A 15643-nucleotide genomic window follows, 5' to 3' on the forward strand; every position below is an offset into this window, starting at 1 on the left:
CTCTTCCAAAAACTGATGGGACCAAAGCTGATCCCAGTTTCAAATAATTATCAAAAAATTGGAAACGAAATATGATCAGAAAAGAAGAAAGTTGAAAAAGAAAATCCTCATCACCCAAAGACAACAACCATTAATATTTTGGTAATTATTATTCCAAATATCTTTCTATGCATACAGACAGACTCACACACACACACACACACACACACACACAATTTTTTTTTTTTTTGAAACTGGGTTTCACTCTGTCGCCCAGGCTGGAGTGCAGTGGCGCGATCTCGGCTCACTGCAACCTCCGCCTCCTGGGTTCAAGCGATTCTCCTGCCTCAGCCTCCCTGATAGCTGGGATTACAGGTGAGTGCCACCACGCCCGGCTGATTTTCTGTATTTTTAGTAGAGACGGGGTTTCACCATGTTGGCCAGGCTTGTCTCCAACTCCTGACCTCAGGCGATCCACCCGCCTCACCCTCCCAAAGTGCTGGGATTACAGGCGTGAGCCACCGCGCCCGGCTACACACACACTTTTTTAATGGGCCTATGTTTTAGCACTCGCTTTTCTGTTTCTCAGTGTGTTGCAAACACCTCGGTGTCGATACACACCATTCGGCAACGTCCTCCTAAAGGGCCGCATAATATTGCGCGTCGAGGCGTGTGCCTTACTGGGAAGCTACTACTGTCCAGGTGAACACCACAGCCTTCGGGGTCAGAAAGACAGCTTTCCCCAGAACAAGCACCTGAAGCTCTGGGGCCTGCCGCTCCCCGGGAGAGAAGTACGTGGAGAAGGGCAGCACGGATCCGCCGGGATCCCCGGGGGCATTAAAGGGAATCGCGTGTGTAAGGCGCTGAGCTCAGCATCCGGCTCAGAAACGCGCTCGGATCCCGCCAATGGCATTGAGGCCGCGTAGCCAAACCGGCCTTGAACTCTCCCTAATCCTGCCAAAATGGCCCGTCCTGGAGCACTGGACTGGCCGTGGGTTATTGATCATCAGCCGGTTTCTTCCCCTCCCCTGCCCTTCCCCCGTGCACGGATTTACTGATTTTTTTTTTTTCCGGGAATTGAGTAAAACAAAACTAAGTGCAGATGAAGCAGAGGTACGGGCGAGTTTCGAGCGCGGGGGCCGGCGCGCTCCCCCCCCCCCCCCCCGGGGCGGGGCTGTCCCCAGGGACCTTCTCAGTGAATCCTGGGCGGCAGGGACGGGACCGCGGCTCTGCGGGCCATTGGCTGCCGACTGCGTCACCTGCCCGCGGTGGGCTAGGAGACGGGAGGCGGGAGGCGGGAGGCGGGGACCTGGGCCCGGGCGGGGACGCCGCGGCGGGAAGGCCATGGCGGGGCCCGAGCGCTGGGGCCCCCTGCTCCTGTGCCTGCTGCAGGCCGCTCCAGGTAAGTGCGCGGGGCCACGGGAGGGAGGGGGAAGAGGGCTCCCCGGGCCGGGCCGCGCCCACCCTCGGACCCGGAGCTCCTGGGACAGGCACGGGGTCCGCAGCCACCCGAGCCGGGTGCGAATCGGCCCTGCCTACGCGCCCCCAGTTTGTTTCTTCCCAGGACTGAACAGAACCGGGTCTTTGATATTCCTCTCCCGCAGGAAACGAATCCAGTTTCCTAATGCTTCCAGCTTCAGGAGAACTGGAGAAAAAAGACAGCGGCAGTTTGATACTGCATATTTTTTAATAAAGTGCTTTTTAATGTTTCCTAAAGAAAGCACTGATCCCTGCGTGAAAACCACACTTGACCCTAAAGTGTGGACAGTAGGGAAAGTGGGACCGATTGATGTCCCTTCCCGTTCCTGCCAGGCCTCCGGTGGGACGGAGCTCTGGTCGCCTGTGCCCTGCTTTCTAACAAGACGCCTTTCTTTTGGTGGTGGTGGTGGTGGTGGTGGTGGTTGTTGTTGTTGTTGTTGTTGTTGTTGTTGTTTTCCCACCTCTACTGATAAGTAAGGTGTCAGGTACAAAATTCCTCGCCGTAGGACCCAACCACCAAACCTCACCGCCCACGACTCCAACCAAAGCAGGGAAGAGAAGGTCCAGAAATTGCCCCCAGGATATTTTCCTAGTCTTGGACTCACAGTTTAAAGAGCTGTAAAGGTCCCTGGGCATAATCCAATCATCATAAAAGCCTATATTTATTCAGCAACTTCTTTGTGCCAGGCACCGCATTATTCTGGAAGCCTCACGACCCAGCCATCCTAGGAGGTAGATATTATTCTTACTTTTCCGATGGGAAAACTGAGGCTTGGAGCAATTCAGGGAATTCCTCAAGAAGGACGGCAAAGGTGAGGCACACAGAAGAGAAAAGACGGGCTAAAGCAAGCCTGGCTAGCTTTGGCCTCCAGGGTAGGCACCTGGGACAGGCTGTCCATCCACTGGGTCACTAGGCCAGCCAGGGATGCTCCAGCCCCCAGTGCCCACAGCAGCGTTCTCTGTGGCTGATGAGGGACCGTGTACCTGTGTGTGGAGGGAGGGTGGGGTCTTCTGTTCCCCTTTCACTGTCAAGCCCAGACCTTCTTGTACTTTCACCTGATAAGTATTTAATATACACAACACTAACTATGGTGTGATGATTTAGGAGTAAGTACAGCCAGATCTAAGTTCAAATACTGGCTCCCACACAAACTGACTGTGTAGCCTCAGGCAAGTTAGTTAGCATCTGTCTCTGAGCCTAGCACCCTTTCCATGGAAGCAGAATGAATGACACCTACCCCATAGGGTGGTCTGTCCCAAGGGTGATTGAGGTTTTACATGTAAAGAGCCAGACTAGTGCCTGGCATCCTTTGAAGGCTTCACAGAGGAAAGTTGCTCTAGCTGCTGTTTTTCTCATGTGACCTAGCTCGAATCTGGGGACTGTCCTGCCCATAGGATACCTTACAAGTGGCTTGCAGACAGCCTGGCCTCCTGCTGGTCACCCGTTAGGAAGTCCAGAAGCTGGGAGTAGTAATAGCACTAGCCTCGTAGTGATACAGTCCCAGCTAGAGGACACAGGATGAGGTGGAAGCAGGCACCCACTTTTGGGTCTAGAAGGTGATGGGTAGGCAGCCCAGGCTGGGGACAGCCATCCACAGAACTGGACCCTCCCTCCCTGATGCCATTTTGCAACCTGTATGGATTTCCATCATGGCACCTGGGACACTTCAGGACCCTGAATTCTCCATGGCACCATGAGCTCCTATAGGGCAGGAATGAAGTTGTGTTCTTCTTTGAAACCCCTGGCACACCGTGGTCAACAGATCTTGTTTGACTCGTAGTGGTCAATAGATGGAATAGTTGGAATCATAAAGCTCAATAGACCCCATGAGAACCTAGAAGACAAAGTACAGTCAAGAGCTCGGACTTTGGAGTTGGCTAGGCCTGGACTGAATCTGATTCTACAACTTAATAGCTGAGAGGGCCTTGGTTTTCCCATCTGTAATGATTATAATTATTATAATGAATACCTACCTCCTAGGGATGTAATGAGGATTGAAAGAGAAAGTGCAGGTAAACTGTTTAGCACAGAACCTGGCTCATAGAACACAATACACATTAGCTGCTATTATTATTATTATTATTTTATTTATTTATTTTGAGACAGAGTCTCACTCTGTCACCCAGGCTGGAGTGCAGTGGCGCAATCTCGGCTCACTGCAACCTCCACCTATCGGGTTCAAGCAATTCTCGTGTCTCGGCCTCCCAAGTAGCTGAGATGACAGGCGTGTGCCACCATGCCCAACTAATTTTTGTATTTTTAGAAGAGACGTGGTTTCACCATGTTGGCCAGGCTGGTCTCAAACTCCTGACCTCAGGTGATTTGCCTACCTCTGCCTCCCAAAATGCTGGGATCACAGGGGTGAGTTACCATGCCCGGCCTTAGCTGCTATTATTATCATCATCATTATCATCATCATCATCACCTCGTAGATATGTCAAGGAAGATTCCCTGGAGGAAGTGACATTTGAATCAAATATTTCAAAGACTAGGTGGTGAATACCAGGCAGTCAAAGACACCTGGGTTTAAAAACATCCAGAAGAATGCAGTGGCTTGGCAACATCGAGCAGGAAGATTGCCTGGTGAGCCTGTAGGGTAGCTGTTGGGGAGAGAGCAGCAAGACGGCCTGGCCAGGCCAGGCCAGGTCAGGCAGGGCCTCACACACCTCAATAACAAATGTGGACTTTATTCTGAGGCCAAGGAAAGGGCATGAAACTGGGGAGTGGTGTAATCAGATGCATATTTCAGAAGATGAAGATTAACAGTGAGTAGGAAAATGTGCCACAGAGGGGAATAGAGGTCTGTTAAAGGGAGTCAGGGAAAGTGTCCTCGAGACAGTGACATCAAAGGAATGTGAAAACAGCAAAGGAGTGAGCCAGGTGGATATCCAGGGGCAGAACTGTTAAGGCAGAGGGAACAGCATGAGGGAACAGCGTGTGCAAAGGCCTGGAGTTGGGAGTGTGGCTGGGGTGCTCCAGGAAGGGCAAAAAGTCCTGTGTGGATGGAGATATGGGAACAAGGGAGGAGTGGTGGGTCAGATTGGGTAGGGCCTTGGTGGTGATTGTAAAGACTTTGGAGTTTAGACCAGGCACAGTGGCTCAGGCCTGTAACCCCAGCACTTTGAGAGGCCAAGGTGGGTGGATCACCTGAGGTCAGGAGTTCGAGACCAGCCTAGCCAACATGGTGAAACCTCGTCTCAACTAAAAATACAAAAATTAGCCAGGTCTGGTGGCACATGCCTGTAATCCCAGCTACTCTGGAGGCTGAGGCAGGAGAATCGCTTGAACCCGGGAGGTGGAGGTTGCAGTGAGCTGAGATTGTGCCACTGTACTCCAGCCTGGGTGGCAGCGTAAGACTCTGCCTCAAAATAAAATAAAAATAATAAAGACTTTTGAGTTTACCTGGAGTGAGATGGAAGCCTTTAGAGGGCTTAAGCAGAAGACGAACATGATGTGATTTTCATTTTTAATCCTTCCTGCTACGTGGAGAATGGACTGAAGGCAAGGTGTTTTGTATATTTGTCTGTTTCGTAGAGACAGGGTCTTGCTCTGTTGGCCAGACTGAAGTGCAGTGGCACAATCACGGCAGCCTTGAACTCCTGGGCTCAGGCGAAACTCCCACCTCAGCCTCCTTACTCTCACCATTGTGCCCTGCTAATTTTTTAAAAAATTTATTTTGTAGAGATGTGGTCTCACTATGTTGCCCAGGCAAGTCTTAAATTCCTGGTCTCAAATGATTCTCCTGCCTTGATCTCCCAAAGTGCTGGGATTACAGGTGTCAGCCACCATGCCCGACCTGTATTTTTTTTTTAATGGGGAAAAAGCCTTTTAATAGTATGAGGTGTTTTCTGGTGTTTCTATCATAAAGCTCTTCTGGTAATTATTGATAGAGCAATGACCTTAGACTACAGTGCAGACTTTTCATCTTACATTTGGGCTCATGAATTTTAGTATAACTGATTATGACAGTGTTTTTTACATAGTTATGATCTAGAGCAGAACTGAAAACAAAATAACACATACTCTACATCAATATATTCGTTCAGTAATATCTGGGCTTGGATGAACCTGCAGAAGTAGGTAAAGCTGTCAGATATTTTCTTAAACCAACAGAAAAGAAATGTATATGACAGATGCTGTGTTTACTTACTTATTTATTTATTTATTTATTTGAGATGGAGTCTCACTGTGTCACCAGGCTGGAGTACAGTGGTGTGATCTCTGCTCACTGCAACCTCCACCTCCCGGATTCAAGCGATTCTCCTGCCTCAGCCTCCTGAGTAGCTAGGATTACAGGCGTGCACCACCACGCCTGGCTAATTTCTGTGTTTTTAGTAGAGACAGGGTTTCACCATGTTGGTCAGGCTGGTCTCGAACTCCTGACCTCGGGATCCGCCCACATCAGCCTCCCAAAGTACTGGGATTACAGGCATGAGCCACCACGCCCGGCCTGTATTTATTTTTTTACCACTATGGAGTCCAATATGAAATTCTCACAACTATGTGAATACATTATTAACATGTAAGCACACCTAGGTATAAATATGCACATAGTCCATTAATTACATCAGGGGAATTAAAAACATACTTTCAAGTTAAAATGAATTTTCAGGAAAAAAACTGCATTCACAAATCTGAAATGTGAATACAAAAATGAAATTGTGAAATAAATAATGAATATAGGTGTCACCTAAACTTCCATAGTAACATGCCTCCAACTGTGGATTTAGTGATCATCCACCTTGGGACGAGGGCTTTTGAGAGCCTCCAGCTAAATTAGGGTTCCAGTAGCAGAGTGGCTGGCAAGCCTGCCCTAATGAATAATGCCAGCGAGCTGGGCGTGGGTACTTACAGTGTGCCCTTCATGGAATACTTTTTTTTTTGAAATGGAGTCTCGCCCTGTTGCCCAGGCTGGAATGCAGTGGCACAATCTCAGCTCACTGCAACCTCGTCCTCCTGGGTTCAAGCAATTCTCGTGCCTCAGCCTCCCAGGTAGCTGAGATTACAGCCCTGTGCCATCATGTTCTGCTAATTTTTGCATTTTTAGTAGAGACGAGGTTTCACCAAGTTGGCCAAGATTGGTCTTGAATTCCTGACCTCAGGTGATCTGCCCACCTTGACCTCCCAAAGTGCTGGGATTACAGGCGTGAGCCACTGCACCCGGCCCATGAAATACTTCTTACCTGGCGGACAGCCTAATAGCCTAGCTGTCTAACCCATGGCTGGGGGTCCTTCACACTTGTTTATACTGGCAGGCGTCCCTGTGACTCTTGTCTGATCCATGTCCAAGTTTATGCCTGTCTGACCATTGCTCTGGCGCTGGGAGCCAGACTGTGTTCCCAGCAACCCAGGGAAAACCAGGCCTGGGCTGGGCCTGGGTTCCTGAGATGGAAGGTGCAAATTCAGTACACCACCTCAATGCAAAACAAGTTCAAAGGCTTATTACTTACAGATCCTGAGCAGGGAAGGTGCAATGAGTAGGGAGGGTCATCCTCCATCCTGGGCTACATGAAGCAGGAATGAAGAGTCAGGCAAAAAGAAAGTGAGAGCTTGTGGCAATGAGAAGTATATTATATAAGGGACTAGGGTGTGGGTCAGGTTAAGTTTGAGGGCAAATGCTTGAATGATCCCTTTAAAGGAATGGGTGGGAAGTGGGGAGCCCAGTTTGCCGGGAGGGAGAGATGCCTCGAAGTTCTTATCTCTGGCCACTGGCTTGGGCCATCTGAGTGTGGCATCTACTTCTAATGCCTAGGCAGCAACCTTTGCTGTGTCATCTCCCTTACACAAGGTTGGAAGCAGGGAGACCGGTCAGGAAGCCTTTGGTGTAACCCATGTTATTGTAATATTCATTCATTTACTCAACAGATGTTTATTGTGCACCTACTATGTGCTGAGGCCATGGCAGGCAGGCTCTGGGGATGTGGCTGAGAACAGGACAGAGCCCCTGGTCCTTGATATCCTCAAGGATGCTCCCTCCTGGAGGCCATTAGGTTCCTGTTCCGTGGTGTTCTGCTGGAACCCTCTGGTCCCAGAGTGTGCAGGAGCCTCCCCTCCTGGCAAAGGGTCTTCTCTCATGGCATAAGGGCTGCAGTACAGCCAGTCAGTGGCTCCTGGTTCCTCAAACTCAGTGAGCACCTGCCTGCCCTTCGTGCTGCCCCTCAGCTTGGGATGGCCTGAGTCAAGACCAGCCAGGAGCTCCAGGCTTCATGACCCCTTTCTTTCCCCCAGGAAGGCCCCGTCTGGCCCCTCCCCAGAATGTGACGCTGCTCTCCCAGAACTTCAGCGTGTACCTGACATGGCTCCCAGGGCTTGGCAACCCCCAGGATGTGACCTATTTTGTGGCCTATCAGAGGTAGAGGGGACTCTCTCGGCTGGTGGATGGGAAGACTGAGGGGGTGGGTGGGGGCTGGAGGGGCTTCTCTGGGACAGCTGCACCCAGTGTGGGCAGCACTGGCTAGCTCTCTGGGCCCTACGGGAGATGGCATGTGGCCGGCATTTGGAGAGGGGCTTTTGATAAAGGTCTGGAGGTGGGGAAGATGTTGAATGAAGAGCAGTGTACAGGTGACCAGTCTGCCGGGGCGGGGGTAAGTCTTTGAGGAAAGTTGGTGTGGGGCATGGATGTAGCTGTGGGGGCCAGAGGATGAAATTCTCAAGTGGCTGGATGAGGTGCTTGGAGCTGTCCCAGCTGATCAGTGAGGCAACTAGGTACACGGCAGAGGAGCTGTTACCTGGGCAATTAGGCATCCCTCAATGATCACACTTTTTTTCTCTTTTTTTTTTTTTTTTTTTTTTTTTTTGAGACAGAGTCTTGCTCTGTCACCCAGGCTGGAGTGCAGTGGCTTGATCTCGGCTCACTGCAACCTCCGCCTCCTGGGTTCAAGTGATTCTCCTGCCTCAGCCTCCAGAGTAGCTGGGATTACAGGCATATGCCACCACATCTGGCTAATTTTTGTGTTTTTAGTACAGACGAGGTTTCTCCATGTTGCCCACGCTGGTCTCGAACTCCTGAGCTCAGGTGATCCACCCACCTCAGCCTCCCAAAGTGTTGGGATTACAGACGTGAGCCACCGCGCCTGGCCAAATGGTCACACTTTTCCCGATGGGATCATTCTCAATTTGGAAGCCCAGGCAGCCACAGCGAATCCAGAGAAATCTGACAATGGAAGCAGATCCACCATCTTCGAACATAGATGGGAATCGTTCGAAGTTCTTTAGCAAGACAGTGAGATGATAGAAGCAGAAGCTTGGGAGGATTCACCTGGAGTTGGTGAGGAGGGGAAAGCAGGAAGAGGAGGGGACCACCGTGTCCTCAGGACCCGTCCTGTGCCAGGCCAAGGGCTAAGGGCCCTACGTGAATATTTCACTTCCTTCTCCCAATGTGACCAGGCAGGCTCTGTGTTTTCCCCATTCTAGAGGTGAGGGGATTGAGCTCAGAGGGTGCTGTGTCTTGTCTGAGGAAGGACGTCATGGAGCCAGAAGGGGAACTCGGGTCCGACTCCAACATTTGTGCCCTTCCTGTTCCATCACGTCATCCCTCCATGTGTGGAATCCACATGTGAGTGATGGGAGCCTGGCTTGAGCAGGGACAGACTGCAAGAGAGCTTTCAAAAGCAAGAGCGCTATCAGGTGCCAGAAAACACCTAATATTTACTGTGTGGCTGGCACTGTGTCAACACACGTAATGAACTTAATCTCACAGCAGCTCTCTGAGGACAAGTTCAGTACGCCTCTTTACAGAGGAGGAGACTGAAGCACGAAGGGTGCATGTTGCTCAAAGTCACACAGCTGGGCGTAGTATGGCTGGAATAAATTTATTAAGGAGTTGAAAGTCTATCCTCTAGGACCAAGCATGGTGGCTTACATCTGTAATCCCAGCACTTTGGGAGGCCGAGGTGGGTGGCCAGATTGCTTGAGTCCAAGAGTTCGAGACCAGCCTGGGTAACATGGTGAAACCCTGTCTCTACAAAAAAAAAAAAAAAATACAAAAAATTAGTGAAGTGTAGTAGCATGTGCCTGTGTTCCCAGCTACTTGGGAGGCTGAGGTGGGGAGGATCACTTGAGCCCAGGAGATGGAGGTTGCAGTAAGCTGAGATCACACCACTGCACTCCAACCTGGACAACAGAGCAAGATCCTAAAAAGAAAGAAAATCTATCCTCTGAACTTCTATGATATTTTTCATGTCTTTTATACTTTTGAAACAACTGTGGGGGTTGTAAAATGGTGATATTCTAATTATATAATTTTTTTCATTTGTTAGTTGGAATTATTTTATAAAGAGATGTATCCTCTCATCTGGTATTTGATATCCAGTCATACTATTCAAATAGGCAAGAGACGATAAATGCTTAATTATTTTCCTTTATCAATTTTCAAGATAATGAATTGGTTCCTTATCATCTCCCAAAGGTGATCGCTAGTTTATTATTATCATTATGAACTCAGGCATTTAAACACATTTGGTGGTTTCAGTCTATTGCGACGTACTCTGCTCATTGAAGCTTGAATTGCCTCATCTCTGTCCAGTGGGAGTCTCATCAAGCTTGCTCCTGAGTCCTTTTAACTTGACCCTAGTGGTCAAGTTAAATCTTTCCAGATTTAACAGATACCTTTCCAGCTGTCCATTACGACAAGATGTTCCAGGTCCCTCTGGTACAATTCCTGACCTAAAACCTGCAGTCAGCCGTTTCTCAATTTAGTAAGAAATGGTTATAAAGACTGTAATCTGCATGCTAGCTATGCTGATCACTACTTAGCTATTGCTTTTGGTCTTTTCAGTGAACAGAGTGATGTGTGCATACCACATAGACACACACATGTACATACTTTTTTTTTTTAGACAGAGCTTCACTCTGTCACTCAGGCCAGAGTGCAGTGGCATGATCTCGGCTCACTGCAACCTCCACCTCCTGGGTTCAAGAGATTATCCTGCCTCAGCCTACTAAGTAGTTGGGATTACAGGCGCCCACCACCATACCCGGCTAATTTTTGTATTTTTAGTAGAGACAGGGTTTCACCATGTTGGCCAGGCTGGTGTCGAACTCCCGACCTCAAGTGATCTGCCCCCCTCGGCCTCCCAAAATGCTGGGATTACAGGCATGAGCCATCGCACCTGGCCTACATGTACATAATTTTTAAGATAAAATGCCTAATGAGTTATACGGGTGCTTCCCATCTCAATTTAGTTCCTTAGGATTTTTACCTGACTTCTATGGTACATCTATATTTTCTTTCTTTCACACTGAGAATCCTGTTTCTCAAGGACAGGGGAGATGATAGAACTAGAATGACCCATAATTACTCATTTTCTTTATCCCAAAACATACATACTTGCCTCTTAATAGTTTCTTGCTCTTTTCGCCCAAAGGGTTTGTGATGGTTAATATTAGGTGTCAACTTAATTGGGTTGAAGGATGCCTAGATGGCTGTTAAAGTTTTGTTTCTGGGTGTGTCTGTGAGGGTGTTGCCAGAGGAGACTGACATTTGAGTCAGTGGACTGGGAATGGAAGACTCGTCCTCACTCAGTGTGGGTGGGCACAACCCAACTGGCTGCCAGGCTGGCTGGAAAGCAGGTGGCAGATGGTGGGATAGCTTCGCTTGCTGGGTCTTCCAGCTTCCTTCTTTCTCCCGTGCGGGATGCTTCCTTCTGCTCCTCCTGCCCTCGAACATCACACTCCGGTTTCTTTGGCCTTTAGACTCTTGGACTTAAGTTAGTGGTTTGCTGGGGGCTCTCGGATCTTTGGTCACAGACTGAAGGCTGCACTTTCAGCTTCCCTGGTTTTGAGGGTTTCAGATTCGGACTGAGTCACTATGGCTTTTTTCTTTCCCACCTTGCTGACGGCCTATCGTGGGACTTCGCCTTGTGATCGTGTGAGCCAATTCTCCTTAATAAACTCCCTTTCATATATACGTATAACCTATTAGTTCTGTTCCTCTGGAGAACCCTGACTAACAAAGGGTTGTTGCTTTTTCTTTAAAATCTAGTAATTTTATTTGACTGTGTGTTGGTATTGCTCATTCATTCTGAGTTGATATTTTTAGGCACTCAATATTCTCACTTAATACATGGTTCCAAGTCATTTTTATTTTAGGAAGGTTTTCTTAAATTATAGTTTTAGTATTTGTTCTATTCTCTTGTTTTGATTTTCTTCTTTAGGGACTCATATCACTTGTATGTTGGATCTTCTTTTTCTGTGTTCAGTATTTGTCTTTTGGGCACAGAGACTCACACCTATAATTCCAAGACTTCGTGAGGCATAGGTAGGAGGATCGCTTGAGCCCAGGAGTTTGAGACCAGCCTGGGCAACATGGCGAGGCACCGTCTCAAATTAAAGAAAAAGGAGAGAATATTTGTCTTTTTCTTTCAAATGTCTTTTATCTGTCTATCTACTATTCTGCTCTCTAAATGAAATAGGTTTCACTCTTGAGTTTTTAAAAAACTGTGTGCTTCCATGTGTGAGATTATTCAGCATCTTATTTGTAATCTTTCTCTTAGTTACATTTATTTTTCCTGAAACTCTAATCTGCTGACATGTTTGTAGCTAAGAGTGCACATTTCTTATCATAGCTTGCCTTGCTGAATTAATTCCAATTTTCTTTTAAAACCAACATTATTGAGTTAAAATGTATATAGAATAAACTGTTCCCATTTTAAAGTATACAATTTGATGAGTTTTGACAAAAGTGTGCACCCACGTACCCACCACCACAATCAAGATGTAAGACGTTCTCTATCACCCCAGAAAGTTCCCTCATCCACTTTGCATTCAGGCCTCCAGATCTAGGCAACCACAGATCTGCTTTCTGACACTGTGGATTAAACTTTGCCTGTTCCAGAATTTCATATAAATGGATGTGTATAGTATGTACCCTTTTGTGTCTGGCTCCTTTCCCTCAGCATAATGTTTCTGAAATTCACCCACATTGTTACATGTATCAGTAGTTAATTCCTTTGTATTGCTGAGTAGTAATGCCATTGTATGACTATGTATAACATTTGTTAATCCATTTTCCCGTCAGTGGATATTTGGGTTGCTTCCAGTTCTGGGCAGGTATTCATTTGCTAGGGCTGCCATATGCTTGCCCTCTGGACTCCCAAAATTTGTGTCCTTTTCATGTGCAAAATACATTCACCCCCTCCCAACAGCCCCAAAACTCTCTTTTTTTTTTTTTTTTTTTGAAACAGAGTTTTGCTCTTGTTGCCCAAGCTGGAGTGTAATGGTGTGATCTCAGCTCACTGCAACCTCTGCCTCCCGGGTTCAAGAGATTCTCCTGCCTCAGCCTCCTGAGTAGCTGGGATTACAGGCATGCGCCACCACGCCTGGCTAATTTTTTATATTTTTAGTAGAAATGGGGTTTCACCGTGTTAGCCAGGCTGGTCTTGAACTCCTGACCTCAGGTGACCCGCCTGCCTTGGCCTCCCAAAGGGCTGGGATTACAGGCATGAGCTACTGCACCTGGCTAGCCCCAAAACTCTTAACCCATTTCAGCATCTACTCTAAGTCCAAAGTCTCATCTAAATCAGGTATGGGTGTGACTGGAGGTGTTACTCATCCTAAGGCCAAATTCCTCTCCACCTATGAACCTGTGAAACCAGACAGGTTATGTGCTTTGAAAATAAAGTGATGGGACATGCATGGGATAGACTTTCCCATTCCAAAAGAGAAAAATAGGAAAGAAGGAAAGAGTGACAGGTCCCAAGCAAGTCTAAAACCTCGCAGGGCAAATTCCACTAGATTTTAAGTTTCAAGAATAGCCCTCTTTGGCTCAGTGCTCTGCCCTTTGGGCCCACTGGGGCGGCAGCCCTACCCCCTTTGCCCTGGGTGGTGACCCTACCCTCGAGTCACTGGTTAGCAGCAGCCTAGCCTGCTGAAACTAAGGAGGGGACAGTGTTGCCTCCAGGTCTTTGGTGGCAGTGACAACCCTGCTGATCTCTGAATCATCTTCCAGGAAATTTTTCCCTATACTTGAAGGATATTGAGTGTTCACAGCCAAATAGCTCCAGCTCTTGTCCCTTTCTTTAGAATCCCAGAAGTCCAACAGCCTTCCTTCATTCTGTCCCATCTCTGTCCCCTTTAGTCAAAGCTGGCAGTGCCTCTGCTGGTATAATCCCATCAGTATGTCTAATTTCTGCTTAAATGGCTGATTAAGTCTATGAATTGCACCTCTGATCTCTTTATCAAAAGGTTGTTCTAGCCACAACCTTAGTGTCCTCCCCAGAACATGCTTTCTCATTTTTTTTTTTTTTTTGCAATGTGGATAGGCTGAAAATTTTCCAAAGCTTCAAGTTCTAGTTCCTTTTTGCTTACCAATTCCTTTCATATATCTCTTCTCTCACATTTTACTATAAGCAGTAAGAAGAAACCAGGTTGTACCTTCAGCACTTTGCTTAGAAATCTCTTCTGCTAAGCATCCAAGTTTATGTCTTTTAAATTATCTTTTTGTTATTTATTTTATATTATCATTTTTGAGATGGCTAGCCAATGATCTTTTAACTTCTAATTTCTGCAAAACACTAGAAGACAATTCAACCAGTTCTTTGCCACTTTATAACAAGGATCACCTTTCCTCCAGTTTCCAATAACACATTCCTCTTTTCCACCTGAGACCTCACCAGAATCACCTTTAATGTCTATATTCCTACCAATAGTCTTTTTAAGGCAATATAGGCTTTCTCTAACATGCACTTCAAACTTCAAGATTCTACCCATTATGCAATTCCAAAGCCACTTCCACATTTTTAGGTATTGATTACCTCAGCACCTCATTTCTGGTGCCCAAATCTGCACTGGTTTGCTAGGGCTGCCATAACAAAATACCACAGTCTGGGTAAACAACAGAATTTTATTTTCTCAAAATTCTGGAGGTTGGAAGTCCAAGGTCAAGGCGTTGCTAGGTTTAGTTTCTCCATAAGCCTCTCTCCTTGGCTAGCAGATGGCTGACTTCTTGCTGTGTCCTCACGTGGCTTTTTCTCTGTGTGTGTTCACTCTGGTGTCTCTTCCTCTTCTTATAAGTACACCAGTCCTACTTGATTAGGGCCCCAGCCTTATTACTTCATTTAACCATAATTACCTCTTTAAAGCTCTTATCTCAAAACACAATACCACTGGGGATGAGGTCTTCAACATATGAATTTTGGGGGAACTCAATTCGTCCATAATAGGGCTATTATGAATTAAGCTGCTGTGAACATTCATGTACAAGTCTTTGTGTGGATATGTTTTCATTTCTCTTAGATAAAGATCTACGAGTATCAGCCTGGGCAACATAGTGAGACCCCATCTTTACAAAAACTTTTCAAAATTAGCCAGGCATGGTGGCGTACACCTGTAGCCCTGGCATCTCAGGAGGCTGAGGTGGGAGGATCCCTTGAGCCCAGGGGTTTTAGACTGCAGTGAACTATTATTGCACCACTGCACCCCAGCCTGGGTGACAGAGTGAGACTCTGTCTCTAAAAAAAAGAGAGAGAGGGGAGGAAGGAAAGAAGAAAGAGAGGGAGGGAAGGAGGGAGGGAGGGAGGGAGGGAGAAGAAAAATGGATCTAGGGTTAAGATTTAGGAGATTAGGTAATGAATGTGTACTATTACAGGGAACTGTCGAGCTGTTTCCAAAGTGACTGTACCATTGTTCATTGCCACCAACAATACATGAGAGTTCTAGTTACTCCATGTGCTTGTTACACTTAGTATTATCAGTCTTTTTCATTTTAACCATTCTAGTGAGTATGTAGTAGCATTTTATTATGGCTTTAATTTACAACTCCCTAATGATGAATGATGTTGAACATGTTTTCATGTGCTTATTGGCCATTCATATATCTTTTGTGAAGTGACTATTCAAATATTTTTCCACTTTTTATTAGGTCATTTATTTTCTTATTATTGAGTTATCTATGAATACAAATCCTTTATCAGTGTATGTATTGTGATTTTTTTCCCCAGTGGCTGGCCTTTTCATTTTCTTTAGGCTTTTTCGGTGGGTTTTTTTTTTTTGGAAGAGAAAAATATTTTAATTTGATAAAATCCAGTATATCAGGTGTTATAGACTGAATTATACTCTACCCCACAAATTCATATGTTGAAGCCCTAACCTCTAAGTGACTATTTGGAGATGAGCCTTTAAGGAGGTAATTAAAGTAAAATGAGATCATAAGGGTGGGCCCTAATCTAATAGGACTGGTGTCTTTAT

General features: G+C 46.8%; 1 protein-coding gene across 4 annotated transcripts in view; it reads left to right on the forward strand.

Annotated features, from left to right (window-relative positions):
• The first annotated feature begins 232 nt into the window (after nt 1-232).
• The window catches only part of IFNLR1 (interferon lambda receptor 1), a 34046-nt gene continuing 18635 nt past the window's right edge, over nt 233-15643 (forward strand). For 2 of the 4 annotated variants that reach the window (XM_003307879.6, XM_003307880.6), the window contains exons 1-2: nt 1257-1381; nt 7688-7811. In XM_003307879.6, the coding sequence (XP_003307927.3) occupies nt 1324-1381; nt 7688-7811 (182 nt within the window). In that variant the 5' untranslated portion in view covers nt 1257-1323. Of the gene's footprint in view, nt 355-1256; nt 1382-7687; nt 7812-15643 lie in introns of those variants that run through there. The other 2 variants (XM_016956381.4, XM_063784664.1) reach the window with 2 other exon arrangements.

This window comes from Pan troglodytes, chromosome 1, assembly GCF_028858775.2.
Source record: "Pan troglodytes isolate AG18354 chromosome 1, NHGRI_mPanTro3-v2.0_pri, whole genome shotgun sequence".
Classification (NCBI taxonomy): Eukaryota; Metazoa; Chordata; class Mammalia; order Primates; family Hominidae; genus Pan; species Pan troglodytes.